This window comes from Parasteatoda tepidariorum, chromosome 1, assembly GCF_043381705.1.
Source record: "Parasteatoda tepidariorum isolate YZ-2023 chromosome 1, CAS_Ptep_4.0, whole genome shotgun sequence".
Lineage (NCBI taxonomy): Eukaryota > Metazoa > Arthropoda > Arachnida > Araneae > Theridiidae > Parasteatoda > Parasteatoda tepidariorum.
In genome coordinates this window covers 88,903,847-88,920,362 of record NC_092204.1, presented here as the reverse complement: position 1 = coordinate 88,920,362, position 16,516 = coordinate 88,903,847, and the positions used below count along the sequence as shown (strand labels likewise).

Below are 16,516 nucleotides of genomic sequence, written 5' to 3'. Positions count from 1 at the left end.
CTTTTTTTAAGTTAACTCTTAACATCTGCTGACAATTTTTAACTATTTGGAGAAAGTTTATCACAATTAAAAAACAGTTAAAAATTAAAATATTACTTTTAAGAATTTTTAACTATTATTTTTAAAATTTCATTTGAATACAATTTATTTTGTTTCTTTTAATAATGTTTAAAAAATATTGAAAGCAAACAAAAAAAATTTCTATTAAGTGATACATTAAACAACAATAAACAAATTTAAAGTTTTATTTTCTGATTTTAAAACAATAAGCTGTAACTTTTTATATATGCTTTTTTATAATTTTAAGATTAATTTGTTTTTTGAAACTATAAAGTTAAAATGTATCTAAAATTTCATATATTTATCTAAATATTTGAAAAAAGGGACATGTAACTGATACTCTTTATAGTTATACGTAATTTTAATTTCACTTTCTATTAATCGTATTATAAAAACATGGAAGACCATTAAATATTTATTCCAGTTTAATTTTATTACAGGTAAAAGTCAGATGAAATTTTAGTGTATACTTATACAACCCTATTTAATAAATAAAAATATGTTCACAGTAAAATTTATGAGTACTAAATGAAAAAACCCAATTTTCCCCGGGTTTTTTCAAATAAAACCCAATTTTCCCCGGGTTTTTTCAATAAAACCCAGACAGGTTGGGTTTTTTCAAAAATCCCCGGGTTTTTTCAAACCCTGGTTTCTTAACTGCGGGTTGCTTGACCGGAAGTCAGGCGGTAGATTTATAGCCGTATTAACAGCGTTAGTTTTCTTTTTTTCTTTTTTTTCCTAAAAATTCCTATTAAAAGAAGAAAAGAAAGCATCGAGTAATTAAATTTGAATTTCTCTTTTACTGGTCAAATAAAAAATATTTTTAGTTTCGTTTTCCTAACTGACTTCTGTTGATGAGCAAAAGAATCCGAGCTTTATTATTATGAATTTATTATGGATATCATAAAGCCGCAAGCAACCATAGAAATGTAACTGAAATTCAATTAAAAATACTTTTATTTCACACAATTATTTAATACTTTTATTTTACACTATGATCAAGGGGATTATGCTAACATCATTATCATCCATATTCGCGTATTTTTAACCCCCCCCCCCTTTATAACATATTATCGATAACTTAAACCATTGAAAAGACTTTTTTTTTAAAAAAAATTAAGTTGTATATAATAAACTTCTTAGTACAAATAAGCATAAATCAAAACATTCATATTATTCAGAAGTTATAAATGACTACTATTGTGCTGCCATCTGCTGATGATAAGAGAGAATCGACGTCGGTGATATGGTGAATATGATAACTATTTTTTTGAAGGAAACTGTCATAATCGGAACAAATATTTCGAAACTTTAACATTTTTTTAAAAAATTATGCCTTTAAAAATTTAAATATTTGTACATGGAAATATATCAGTTGTATAAATGCCCGATATGTCATAAAGTAGTCAGACTATATATTAAGGATTATAACTAAAGACAGGCATTTTAATTTCTTATAGTTTTAAGCAATAAATCTCTTCCAAATGATCCTATTTTTTTCGAAATATTCAGCAAATTATTTTATGCTTATAAAATTCTAAATTTCCTGATTTGCAAAGTTATTTGATGCAAATTATTGTGTAGTTAAAATGTTACCTCGGATCAAAATTTGCATTGATTAAGTAATATTTATTTCAGCATAATTTCTAATATATATTTAAAATAATGTATATATTTTTAAATTTAATTAATAGCTTTATTTTATGGATTAAAAAAATTTTCATACCTAAATGTTGCACATTATTTTGGAAGTTCAACTCTAAACTATTTTCATTTTTGAGCAAGATCTATCATCTCGATAGATATTATCGAAATCTAAAAACATTTAATGAATTATATTCTTTTTCAAATTTTATTAATTCAAATTTTATATTTACTGCACATGCGCGGTTACTCTAACCGGGAATATCTTCAGGTTAAAGTTACTTAACTCTGGGTTAGGGTAACTCGCAGTTACGTACACAATGAAATGAAATTTTGGACTCTGACCTAGAGTTGCTCTCATAAAACCTGTTTTGAACTCTGACTGAGGGTTAGGGTCAATGGTGAATTCAGGCGTAAAGAACTGATTTGTCATTTAAGCAAGAAAAATTGTAACTATTTTGTTCATGCAGCTGCTTGAGGGGGGGGGGAATTAAATACTCAATTTTCTAATTAAATATTTCTAGTTATTCTTTATTTTATGCTTAAATTTCTTACCTACAATTTTTAATGTCGCTAAAACGTATGATGTAACTTAACCCTTTCGTGACGGGAAGCGCGCTTACCTCTTAGGCAGGCAGTCTCTCTCGCGTGCGTCTCTCCAGGGCCAGAGGGTTTTTTGCTATTAAGCCTATTTCCATGAAATTAGTAGCGAAAGAAAACCTCCCCTGATTACTGTAAACAAATACCACATGCGAATTTAAAGAGCCGTCGTAAAACATTCCTTCCCCCTAAAAACCACTTGAATGTACTCTCATCTTGAGTAGAAGGTCAAATCTACATGTATCTGAAACCATATGGACATACATGCCGTCTTTTGGAAGAAATTGTATTTTTGAAACGTTCCGAAACGCTGGAACAAATGAGTGACGGCCGGGGGTGAACGAAAAAACTCTTCGGCACGCAGATGTGTCGGCCGGGAAGTAAAGCGCGTTTCTTGCTGGCACATATATGTCGGCGCGAAAGGGTTAAAGAACAATACATTGACACAAATCTTGCATAATAATAAAATTTTGTCCCTCTCAAGTTCAATACCATTGCTTCAATGAGCGCAAGCCCAATTTCTTACTTTTTTTTAATATTTCTTATTTACTTCAATATAGGCTGAAAGAGATCTTAGACAAAAACTAAAAACAGCTTTTAAAACATTCTGCGACAAAGTTGAACAGATGACTAAACAAGAAGTTGAATTTGATACTCCGTTCAGAGAACTTGGCTTTCCTGGGGTACCTTCAAGAAGTACAGTTCAACTTCAGCCAACATCTGGATGTTTAGTGAATTTAACTGATTGGGTAAGAACACAACCTTTTGTAGTACATTCACTTTTTTTTCTCACCTATATTCTTTTTGTAGGTACCAAGTAAATTTATTTTATACTGTAAAATTTTTTTTTCTCCTTGTGTTTCATTTTTCTTTTTTAGATGTTTGATTTGTAAATCCATACCATGTTTTGAATGTCTTTTCATCCATTATTGCTATGAATTCTTATATATATATTTTAAATCCCGGTGCTTATCATGAGATATTACTATGCCACATAAAGTGTGAATCCTGCATTTGTTTATTCACCTTTAAACATTTCAATTCCCCTGTGTTTTTTTTTATCCTATCAATTTTTTGACATTTATTGCGGATTGATTTTCACGGGGTCTTTAATATCCTGATATTTCAAGCATGTAAATAACAAATTATGCATTTGAGTGGTCATTTTTCATGTGCTTGATTTAAGCCAGTTTCATTGTAAATCCATGCGAGGTTTAGATTATTTTTTCATTATTTATTACTATGAATTTTTACATGTCCCAATAATGATCATAAGAAGCTAAATTCCAATCACACATTTGTTGAATCGTCTTTTGGTTCATCAACCCCACTGATTTTCTACCGAATCCACGTGACATTTCGATCCTTTGGGTTATTTCACAATAAACCTACGTGGCATTGTTGTCAATTTTTTTTTACACAAGTCATTGCTACCAATTTCACAATGTTTAAAATAAATCTCCCTTTTCTTTTTTTTTTAATATGTTTAGAATTTGCAAAATGTGAAAAAAGATTTTTTTTTATTTAAAAAGCAAGAACATCACAAATAATACTTTTCATAATTATGTTAAGTATTCACAAATGTTTTTGACATTTATTAACTTAGTGTCGAGAACTTCCAACAGTTTTATTAATGCATCTGGTTTGAATATGATTTGTTTTTCTGTAACAATATTATAACTGTTGACTATATATTTTCCAAGTTATTTATCAAACAATTTATATTAAACCTGTAGGTTGTAGAACTATTTGTTTGATTTGGTGTATAAATTGATCTCTGGATCTCAAGTTTTTACATAAATAATTTTCAGGATTTTTCATTTTATGTCAAAATCACATCTGAATAGTTTTGAATAAATATTAATTAAAAACTTCCAGTAAAAGTATGTTATATTTTTTATAGCCTCCATTCGTGGTTACATTAGAAGAAATAGAATTAGTTCACTTTGAGAGAGTACAATTCCATCTGAAAAATTTTGACATGATTTTTGTATTTAAAGATTATCATAAAAAGACATCCATGGTAAATGCAATTCCTATGACCATGCTAGATCATGTCAAAGAATGGCTGAAGTAAGTTTACTTTTTCAGTTCAATTTATTTTGGTGAATTAAAGTGATCTATACATGTAATATCTTACCGTTTCCTTAAGGTTATTTATTTAATAAATTCCTGTGTCTGCTTACATTTCCCCCTTTATTAAAGATAGCCATTAACTAAAAATGTTTTTGTTTAAGAATGAAACATTTTGTTGTATTTAAATTAGCAATTCTACTGAGGATGCTGCAGTTTTTTTTTTGTGAATTCTGCTCATAGATAATGATACTGCAAAAACTGTTTTGTTTCTGAAAAATTTGATCTATTCTAATTTTTTTTTTCCATCCAATCAAAATAAAATTATTCTTACATTTCCTCCAGTTTCTCAGAGGCTTCAACTCCACAGTGACCTCTTAACATTACAGTTATCTTTTTTTATTTTCAGATTCTTTTCTGTTTTGAAAAAATGTGCTAATTAATGATAACTTGTAAACTAATGGAAGTATTTTTATTTCTTAGCTCATGTGATATCCGGTATACTGAAGGTATACAAAGTTTAAATTGGACCAAAATTATGAAGACCATTACTGATGATCCTGATGGGTTTTTTGAGAGTGGTGGTTGGTCATTTCTTGACCCTGAAAGTGAGGGTGAAGGAGGGGAAGATGATGAAGATTCTGAGGATGATGATCAATATCAACCCAGTGGCTCTGAAGATGAAGAAGAAAGCAGTGAGGAAGAAGATTTAAGTGGCTCCGAATTTTCTGAAGTAGATGATAGCTCAGGTAATTAATTATGACACATGAGTCAACAAAAATTTGATGTCTGCAATGTTATTTCTTCTGAATTTTCGGATATGAAGTTGAATGTGTAACTTAAATGCTTCTATGAAATTCATGAACTAATGACTACTGATTTTGGCATTATGAACTAAAAATTTTGACCATATGTTGTAGATAAATTGTGATTAAAATGTTGGGTTTTTACATTTTTTTTAAAAAACTGTCTTGGAAAGAAATGTATATATATTTTTTAATTCCATTATAAAATACTTCAAATGCGTGCAGAATGCTTGTGAATAAACAGTCTTAGCTGAATTTGAGACCTATCATTAATACTTGGGTATGGTAATGTAAAAATAAAGAAAATAATTGCTTATTTTGCTTGGTCAGGTTTTAAAAATAATTGAAGTGATAATAGTATTTAATTTTTGCATTTGTATAAAATTTTTTGAAACAATTAAATTTTGAGTAAGGGAAATAATTTGGCCGTGTCACTAATTCCAAAAAAAAACAACTAGTATTTTGCTATTTATTTGTATATGGAGTATTATATATGTATATGAATATGGAATAAGCTTTAATTCAATGCGGCTAGCTCTTAATACATTTTTTACTTCATATTATGAAATACTTAAAATCGCATAAAAAGTTCTTTAATAATACAAATTTGTGCACACATTTTTTTTTCCCAATTTGTTCATTCTAGTTAGATAATATTGATGTACACTGCACAAATACTAGTGGAGATACTCCAATTTTGTAGACTTTTTTTTTTTAAATATTGTTTTATATATATATATAAAAGAAAGTATTCGAAAAAGAAGTTTAGGAAGGCGAAAGAATAAGCAGATGATGACATAATCAGAATTTATGCGAGGAAGAAGAAAGTCTATGTTTAATTGTGTACATGCTGCTCCCAAAGATAAAAGTACCGCTTTAGCCCAAAAATTAGTGATTTCATCGCTAGCGGGTGAGCAAACAATCAGATGGTCTTTTCTACAACTCGACGCAATTATCTGTTTATGACGAAAAAACTTATTAATTGGTTCAATACTAGAATGTGCTAGACATGTGCTCAAACTAACCATATTCCAATAAGCAATTGCTGTAATAGTCATTTGTTTATAAAAATGAATGAAACATAGTGTAACACGAAAGACTGTCAAGAAATTGTAGTCTGATAGTTTTCGTTATTTTTTTAACCCTAAAAAAATAATTAAAAATTTATATATTAATTATTATATGTTCTCAATTTTTGAGTATTTTTATTTGTTTTATTGTTACAGTGGTAGATTAGCCTTTCTAATCATAAAAAATTATAATTTTTTTTTCAGAGGGCGAAATGGGTAGTAGTGAGGAAAGTGGAAAAGATTGGTCTGAACTTGAGGAAGAAGCTGCTTTAGGTAAAAAAAAAAAAAAAAAAATTATTGCTTATTTTGACAACAATTTTTATACTTTAAATGTTTATGTCTGGTTTTGATTTTTATGTTTAAATGTTTATGCCTGGTTTTAATTTTTGAAAAAATCTTTGCATGCTACCTATTACTAAGATAAGTATGGTTACTAATTCCACATCTCAAGGAAAAAGAGAGACTTAGTTTGAATTAATTATTTTTGCCATCTGTCATTGCTTATACAATTACTGTTCCTGGCACCCTATGTAATACTACAATTATATAGCACTATTAACCACTTTTGTTGCCACTGATATGTTGGGAAAACAATAGTTTTTGTTTTAAGCATTCAATGCCTAAATTAGAACGACAAAACATCTAAACAGGCAAATTATTTTGTTTCAACATTATAGGAAAAGAAAAGAAGTTTGTCCTGTTTTTCATATTGCTATTACACAGTTCTTTCACTCTAGTTTGTCATCATTAGAGGAAAGTTCTTATAAAATCATGACTTTAAACAAAACAATTTAATATAAGTCTATTTTAAAATTTTGTTCAATTAATGCAAAATCAAGAGCTGTACTGTGTAGGTAGAAAAAACGTTCTTTAATATTATTATTCACTACAGACTTTAAGAAAAATTTATCTTAAAAGTGGACATAATATTAATTTACATGTCTACAAATTTTTGGTTTGAAAAAAATTTCTGAATAGCTGTAAATACGGAACTTTAATTTTTATATCTTTTGAAAAAAGAACTTTTGTGATCTGCATTTTATAATTATACATTAAGTCAATTATTATAATATTATCTGTATGGCTGCCTACTCTTGTAGTTTACCTGGAAGGTTTTGGGTTTTTTAAAAATTCTTCAGTCTTCTTTTTTTTTTTTTTTTTTAATTTTTTTTTTTTTTTTTTNTTTTTTTTTTTTTTTTTTAATTATTTTATTCCTTAATCCAACACAGCTGTGCGGCTACTTCAACTTGCGTCAAAAGCGTATCGAGCCTGAGAGGCTAATTAAATTCCCCATATGTTTCAAATGCGTGATAGGCGGATATGGGCTTCCTTTACCCAACAACATCATTAGATAGATAAGTAGGTAGCAGAGTGAATTTAACTCAATGGGAGAATTTAGGAAAATGTAGCTCCTTCGGAAACATATATTTCTTTGTTAATTATGACACATGAATAAAGTACAAATAATTTGATGAAAGAAAAAGGCAACATACTAACAGCTAGTTACACATGCATCATCTTCTGGTATCCTCACTCAAGAAAAGATACTTTTTTTCATTTTCTCTCTAATGATTTAAGTAAGGCTTATTATTTATTTCTTGTGAATGTTAGCAATTTATTTGACGCTCTTAACACTTTTCTGCAATCTCATTCACCTCGAATTCATGTGCTTAAGTTAATCCTTCTAAATTTTTTGAAGGATATTCTTGTTAGATTTGTGAACTAATATTTTACAGGATAGTCCATCTTATTCAGATGTAGTTGTCAGTAAATATTTCTGTACAATATACTGTTTAAATTTCCTTTCCAAAATGGGATGTAGCAGCTTAAATAAGAAATATTTAGTAAGCTTCATTTTTTAGCATAAAGTTTTTATTAAAAGATTTTCTATGTTGCCAGCAACTGATGCGGAAAAGTATTTTGCTGGAGACATTGCAATTTCAAATTGAAAAAATCTCTTAAGGACTAGCACTGGGTGTAAAAAAAAAAAGTGCAACTAGACAAAATATATATATATATATATATATGCACACAGTGAAACCTCCTGTTATGGACACTTCTGCAAAACGGGCGCCTCTCAATACGGACATATTTTTAATTCCCCAGGAATCTTCTATGAGCAAACCATTATGTACATTCTCTGCAAAGCGACACTCCCATAACTGGATGCCTGCAGTCATTTTTCCCCTGAAACATTATTTTCTATCTCTTCTTCTATCTAAAAAGAGGAAAAATATTTCTGCTTTAAATTGCAAGAGAAAAACTATGCAATATTTCACCATTTTTAAAGAATGTAAATTTTTTGCCTTATCCATAACTAAAAATATTGTTAAGCTATTTTGGTACTAAAGAATCAATCTTTCTCCTATTCTTTTGCTTTATCTTTGCTAAGAAAAGAGAGAGAATGATACTGCTCTTGTGAAATAAGTCGGACAGCAGCATATTTTGATCTTTTCATATGTACCATACAGGTGATGAAACCCTTCAAGTTGAAATAACCTCTTAAATGCTCTCAATGTTTTTTCCCCACTGAAAATTTCTTTCATTTTCTTATCAATTTGAAGACTGTATTTAACACAGCTGGGGTGAAAAAAGAGAACAAAAGTATTATCTTTGCGGTGTTCATATAAATGAAACATTTATTCAAGCACTTGATAGCTGATCAATTGTGAATAATCAACTCCATAGGTCCTTATGACTTACAGGTATGAATTGCTTTTTTTTCTGTGAAGGTTTATTTTCAGGGGGATATTAACCACATTTCCTATCAAGTGATAGGTTAGTGTTGGGGGATTAAAACCGACTAAGGACTAAAAGATCCTATTCAGTATCATATGTCTAACTTGAATATCTGTAGCTACATCTAGAATTATGTATTGGTAAAGTTAAAATAAATATCCTTGTAGCTAGTTATTGTTGGTTATTTAATTACTTTATATCTTTGAAAGTATTCTAATTGCTGTGTTAAACTTAGTAATTAGGGTATCCTTCTCATAAACTGAAAATTTTTCGGTCCCAAGAATGTCCGCTTGACCGAGGTTTCGCTGTGTGTGAATATATATAACACTATCTAAATTCAAGTTGTCTGTATCCGTGACTCATTCGAATACTGAATTCAAACATACATTCAGCCGAGTGAGAAAAAAACTAGAACACTGTTTAAATCATCTCTTGGTGATATGCTTAAAAAAATTATTCAAGCAGATAATTTGTGCTTAAACCGAAAGTGTTTTGAAGTGTTATTTAATGACCAGTTTTTGAAAAAAGCAAAAGCTTACACTTTTTAAAAAAGTTAATGTTATGTCAACAAAAAAAATTATCATTTTCTTACCTGTCTCTCTCTCTGTCTATTTCTTACCTGTCTATTTGTGTCTCTATCTTTTATATTTAAGATGTTTGTTTTTTTTTAATTTTTTACCTTATTAATTGTAATTTTACTTAAATTTTATAAAAATACATTAAATGTTTAGCAGTTTAAAATTAGTTTCGTGTTCATTATTTAATTAAATATGCAGATTATTTTAGTTATTTTATTAATTATATTTTAAGATCTTCTTGTCTAAAAAAATCTATTGTTGGCAGCTATGTAGCTGCTGATAAAAAATATTATGTGAACAAATATTTTACGTGCCTGATTTTATTTCATTCCAGCTGACAGAGAAAGAGATGATTTCCAAGATGAATATACCAAGAAAGGAAAACATGGCAGTAGTAGTAGTAGTAAACATAATGACCGTAGTGACCGCCGACATAGTGATAAAAAGAAATCTAAGAAAAGTCCTGTTAAAGGTTCAAGTGATGGAAAAAGAAAGCGTCATTCATCTGGTGATAAAAGAAGCAGCAGCAAACCTAGTAAAAAACATAAGAAATAATGGAATAAAGATGAATTTGAAATTGTAAGAATTTTTTTTTCCTCATATAAATTTGATGATTGTTGTAAAGTTAATTTTTCTCTTTCAGTTAATTTTTTTTTTCCATAATAAAAATGGAATTTTTCATTAAAAACCTTATGTATCTTGATCATTTTTTGGGAGTTTAATTGCTTGTCGTAAACTCATCACAATATTAACATTACATGAGGTATGAGATTACACTTAAATTTAATAACAGCATCCTAAAAATTATTATTAATTTCAAAATTAAAAATTTACCTTGATCCAACCTGCTTTTGTATTGATTTTTAAGGAGATGAAAAAATTATACAAACACAAAATACAAAATCGTTAGCTGTGGACTCAATTTTTATTAATTTATATGATTTTGTTATTAATATTTTTTTTTTTTTTTTTTTGAAAAAAGATATATATTTATTACTTGAATCATTTTCCCAGACATATTTGTCTCAGCTTACATGTTATAGTACATTAAATGAATAAAAAAAATGACATTTTAGTTGCAGCTCTTAAACATTATCAAGATGAATATAACTATTTTGGGGGGAGGAGTTAACGATTATGCCAACCTTCATCTATCAAAAGGTACCTCGTGACTAAATCAAGTTAGCATGTCTTATATACCTGTGAATTGATGTTTAATAATCGTAGTGGTAGCTACGCCACAACAACTTACACAGAATTTATTTGGCCATATTTTGTTTCCTTTTCAATAGATATTTCTTAATCTTGTAATATATGTCTTGTGACAAATTTTGTCTCACTTTATATATCCTAATTATTGTTCTTTTTTTTATTTAGATTCTTGCATACAACATCTGGGACCTCATTGTTTGGAGAATGTTTTGCAGTAGAGGCCCTTGTGTTCCAATATATTGCCAGCCAGCAGTTGTTACTTTCTCATGGCTTTCTTTTTTTTTTTACCATCACAAAACACTCAACTTTGTATGATAATGTATATTTGAAATTTCATCTGTCATTGAACTGTTTTTAACTACCATGATAAACGCAATTTTGGAAGGAAAATGGGAGCATTTTACACTGTTTGTCTTTATATGTTACTTTCTTTCATTTCAAATTTCCCCATTAACTGAAATATTTGTAATTTTCTCAATTCATGTTATGAGACGTTAGATATTCCGAAATAAATAAAAAATCTGTTTTTAGTATGTTTTTGCTTTGTTTTGTATATATTGACTTCTTAAATCTTTTATCAGGGTGGCCACCCACCTGGAATTATCAGGGAATTTTTTTTATACTGGAAAAAATCAGGGAAATTTGGTCAGAAACCTGGAGAAATCAGGGATTTTTTAAAGAAAAGCTGCCATTTTTTCTTAATTTCACTAATTTAAATTATTTACTAATTTTCTTAGTTAAAATTATTTTACCAACTGTTATACCCACTTTTAGAGGAAAATTTATTGCCAAACATCAACTTAGCAATACTTCGCTTGCATCAAAATTTGGTTCATTATAACCCAGTTAAATTCCCATGGTTTCTTAAAGAATAGAGAACCTTTCCAGGTCACCTCATTCCCATAAAGTGGCTAGCACTCGATCCCCTGAGTCAAAGATGATAAAATAACATAAAAAAATTAATATTAAGTCTGAGGGGATGGTTCAAACACGTTGCTTTTCTTTTCATTCTCTTAATCTTAAGAGAATGCTGTAGTTGTGTTGCAGGAGAAACTTTTTTATTGCAAATCAGTTTCATCTCCTTGGTATTTTAAGGAAAGGCGATTGCAAGGTTACTCTCTGCCATAATTTCTTTGCATATTCATGCCCACTTAATGTTCTTTCATGCCTAAATTCCGTTAGGCAGGAGCTTTTTTGGATTCATTTGGTGCTTTGAATGTTATTACTCTCAGACTTTGAATTATATTATAATTGAAGTCCTTTTCAGTTTTTCGTGAGCTCGCTAGAACAAGGTTCCAGATGCCTTTTGGAACTGGTGCCTGGGTAAAGATTCCAAATGCTTTTAACTAGTCTCAGCTGCTTATCTTATTTATGAAACATGTTTGGGATTAACAAAATACAATGTTATTGGATTTGTGAATTTTATCTTTCATGCAGGACAAGGAAATTTAGTGTATTGAATTAGTATTGTGGTTCTTAAACTTTTCTTGGCAGTCCATTTAAAATAACTATTTTTCTTTTCTCTTTACTACTAAGAATTGTGAAATTTTGTAGTTAGCTGATCTACAGTAATTTTTTCTACTAAACAATTCTAAATAATAAAAACAAAACTTTTAACATTTGACTAGTGTTTCGATTCATCATGCTCAAGGAAATGGTGCAAAAAACTGTTTTATTTTATAAGTGAGGATTTTTGTTTGATAAATAAGTTTTTTTTTCATAAGTTCTGTTTACAAGTGAATAAATATTAAAAAAAATATGTAGAATTCCTACTGAGCTTGTTTTAAAAAAATTAACTAGAAATGCAAAAATTTTATCGATGGGATCCACTGTCCATATAATTTTTAGGTTGCAATTTTACAAATGAGAAGTATATTTGAAGATTCTAGAAAGATATGAAGATCCCATGGCAAAATTGTGCCTTTAAACAAGGATGTAACAAATATTCAGCCACTAATTCAACATTTGGCGCTTTTGCCTAATATTAGACTAAGTATTATTCAGAAAAGTATTTTTGGGGGTAAATTTAAAGAATAATACAATTCTTTTTTTATTATTATTATACATTATTAGAAGAAGTTTTAACACATTTGTTAAATTCTAAAACTTGTTAATTTATGTTCCGAAAGACAAGTGGAATTTGAAGAATTGAAACTAGATAACACTGACTAGATTACTTTTTTTTTTCAATTCAGGCAAGTAAATTTCGTTGTTTAACAAATTGAGAACTTTTATTATTATTCTTTTAATTTGTTTCATTTTTGCTTGTTGTTCTGTTTTAACTATTGTGAAGTGTTTCTATTAGATTTATTTTTTTACTGTCACTTTTTTTCTTGTACGATAAGGTAGATAATTGATTTATGACAGCATTTTTTAAAAAGCGTTTTTAATGAACATTATTCTTTTATGGTCACTTTTTTAAAAAAAAAATTGGCTTTACAAATTGAGATTTTTAGCATTAAATTTTCTATTTAAAATGTAAGAACAACTTTCACTTTGCTTATCTAGTTTTTCTTCAAAGAGACATATTTTTATTAAGATGTGACAATTAAAATTATAAGTCTTCACCTTTTCTTGAAAATATGGTGATTGAAAAAACAAAAATGCTTATCTTTTTCTTTCAAAAATTAAGATTGATTTTTATTTTTTCTTCTGCATATAATCGTGGTTTTTTTAAAGGGCGCTTATAATATTGCTTTTTCAAAAGCCTTTCTGATAGACGTTTATGTATAATTTTTTCTGGAAAATACCATTTTTAGCATTAAAGTTAGTATTTTAAACATTTCTTTCCCTTTACCCCATACCAATAAAACAGCTAACTTTTGATTATTTTCAATAATGATTTAACTTATTGATATATAAATGCTTTTAACAGAAAAATTATGCTATTTGGCCAAATTACTATTTCTTTACATCTCTACCTTTTATTGAAGAATGTATCTTTTTTAATTGAACAATCTTCAACAAGGAAAAAAAATAGATTAATTGATTAAAGTGGTTTTGTTATAACGTTCATTAAACCTACTGCAAATAATGATTCTACCGATTCTTCTAGTTCTGACTTGATTGCTTGTTTCATTGCTGTATCTTTTAGTGATACAAAAATCTAATAGATGTTTACTGGAATTCAGTTATAAGTTTTCTACTTACAGAAGAGTAAAAGAACAGTAACTCAAATCTGAATTATTGTAAACAAAAATGCTTAGTAATTCTAATGAAACATGCTAAAAAGAAAATAAGGTCTAGTTTTAATTTAACCGAGCGCATTAATTCCAAGTAATCAATTTAATATTATCTTATCTAAAATGATGTAGAAAATTTCATTGTCTTATATTTTTTAGTTTGGTACCTTTGCCAAAGTATATATAGTAGTACAAATAGTAAATTCATGCTCAATTTTATTGATCATTATGATTGTATCATTTATTTATGCAGAGTTAAGTAACATTGCTCCAAATTGAGCTTCGAAGGACTCTTAAGTTGTACTTAAATTCCTGAAGAAAATATTGTGTCTTGAATGTTCTTAATTTTTGAAAATTTCAATTCAACTGAAACTTACCATATTACCCCTTATATTTTGAGGGTAGAAAATCCAAATCGGTCACAAAAAGATATGTGTATTCAGATATGTGTCTGATTTTGTAACTTTAAATATCTGCAATAATTAATATTTAAAGTCCACCAGCTCCAATCAATAAGTTGATTCCTATTACGTGAAAAACCAACCATTAGGTCAAAAATTATTCAGAGTAAATCTTTTTTTTTTTTTTGCATTGTGCAATCTAACCACTATTAAAAGTCTCAAACATTTTGTTTATTATAAATCCAAAGCATATTTATCATAATCTCTTAAATTTTCTCATTTATTGTTTGCGAAATTAATTAAAATTTTCATTTTAAATTGTACTGAGTTATTTTTTATACTAGCTTATGGGGGAATCCCTAATTATTTATTATTGGTCCATTGTATAATTTAATATTGATTACAAAACTGCAAAATGGACAATATAAAGGAGAGAAAAAAACACTTCATTCCTGATTTCTACTGCCTAGGGAATATCTAGCTATAGCCCTTAAATCTTAAGAAAAAATAACATCTGTCCTAGAAATGGTCATTAACCTCAAAGAAACTGGGATAATAATCGAGAATGTGGAGTCTGTTGCGTAGTTTACACCGTTGGGGTCAGTAGGTCGGTATTCTCTACTTTTATGAACCGTTGAAAGAGTACCGTATATAAAACTTAATTTTTATGCGATTAAAATCATTTTGAATTTTATCTTTTTCTTCACTTGAAATAGAGAAAAAAGAAATCTGATGTTACTTTATAAACTGGAGTACATAAAATAAATTAAAGAGAAGTTGTTATCTGTTAAATCATCAAACAAAATAAAGAATAACCATTGTAAGTACTTGAAAACTTTGTCAAAATAAATGCAACTATTAAAACCCCTCTAAGTCTCACTATCCACGGAAAAGACTTTTTTTTATAGAATTAACCCTTATATTAAAAATAAATAAATTGCGACTATTAGAATAAGTTGTCTGTGTAGGAGTCAGGGAACTAGCCTTGCTTCAGAAAGGTTCTGGGTTCAAATCCTGGGCAAGGCATGAATGTTCTTTCATTCTCTGTACTATCTGTCCTTACTGTGGGAAAAACATTGATCCACCTAGTACATGGTGACCCTGGAAAAGTGGCCAACAAATCTTCCTTTCAAAAGCCTGTACAAAGTAGGTCATTCTCCAGGAAGGCATTGGAAAAAAAAGTATAAGTTTTACTTAACTTTCTTTTGTAAATATCAACCTGCTAACAGCAGTGTAACATTCTTTTTGTAAATGTTAACCTGCTGTTAGTAACATTGTTTTAAATAATTTAATCTCAATTTTATCGTCATATAGTTAATATTCAAATGTATCATAATATATTAATTTATCAAAACTGTAACAGATATTTATCAATAAAAAAATTTTATGTGCAAAATGACTAATTAAAAATGATCAATTCCTTTAGCTAAAAAAAATGAAGCCGTAATACGCTACTATTAAGGCGTTTTGCTAGAATAAGTCATTAGTTTTTTCTTTAAATTAAATTATTTTTTTTAATTTAAAAAGATAAAAACCAATTGTTAATGCAAAGTTCAAATAAATCATGAATATCAAATAATATAAGTAAAACTTATTAATTTAAAAATATTTTATAATTTTTTATAAAAATTTAACTATTTTTTAAAATATATGAGAATTACAGCACTAAAAAATGCAAATAAATATAAAGTAAATGTGAATTATAAATTTAAAATATACTTCATAAGAGCGCGAAATAAATATTTCCGTGTCATCGCTGAGCATCGAAACCTCGACCTCAAGGTTTAGAGGTAATAATTAAAGCCCGGAATTTCAGGCAATAAAAAATGCAAAAATAGGCAGGCAAAAAGGCATTTAAAAAGCTTGAAATAGGCACTTAAAAAAGGCACTTAAAATTGGAGCAAAATGGTAGTTGGTAATGCCTAAAAGCCCATATAGGTATCCAAGGTATAAAAAAAGTTGCTAGAAGTATCCGGTATACCTACATATTCATTTCACTCGACTGTCGTAGCAATAGTACAAAAGAAGTGGACATAATTGCACAAAAAAAAACCTCAACTGCGTAGGTGCGAAATAAAAATTTAAAACTCGTACTTACAATAATATTGTATGCAAATTTATTCTGATGATTGGTTGTTGTTGCACATCACA

General features: G+C 28.4%; 1 protein-coding gene across 1 annotated transcript in view; it reads left to right on the top strand.

Moving 5' to 3' along the window:
* The window catches only part of LOC107454651 (SPT16 homolog, facilitates chromatin remodeling subunit dre4), a 38,592-nt gene extending 27,277 nt beyond the window's left edge, over positions 1-11,315 (top strand). The window contains exons 20-25 of the mRNA XM_016071908.3: positions 2,865-3,053; positions 4,208-4,377; positions 4,861-5,126; positions 6,458-6,526; positions 9,905-10,149; positions 10,948-11,315. Of these exons, the coding sequence (XP_015927394.1) occupies positions 2,865-3,053; positions 4,208-4,377; positions 4,861-5,126; positions 6,458-6,526; positions 9,905-10,125 (915 nt within the window). The 3' untranslated portion in view covers positions 10,126-10,149; positions 10,948-11,315. The remainder of the gene's footprint in view (positions 1-2,864; positions 3,054-4,207; positions 4,378-4,860; positions 5,127-6,457; positions 6,527-9,904; positions 10,150-10,947) is intronic.
* Positions 11,316-16,516: the final 5,201 nt, after the last annotated feature.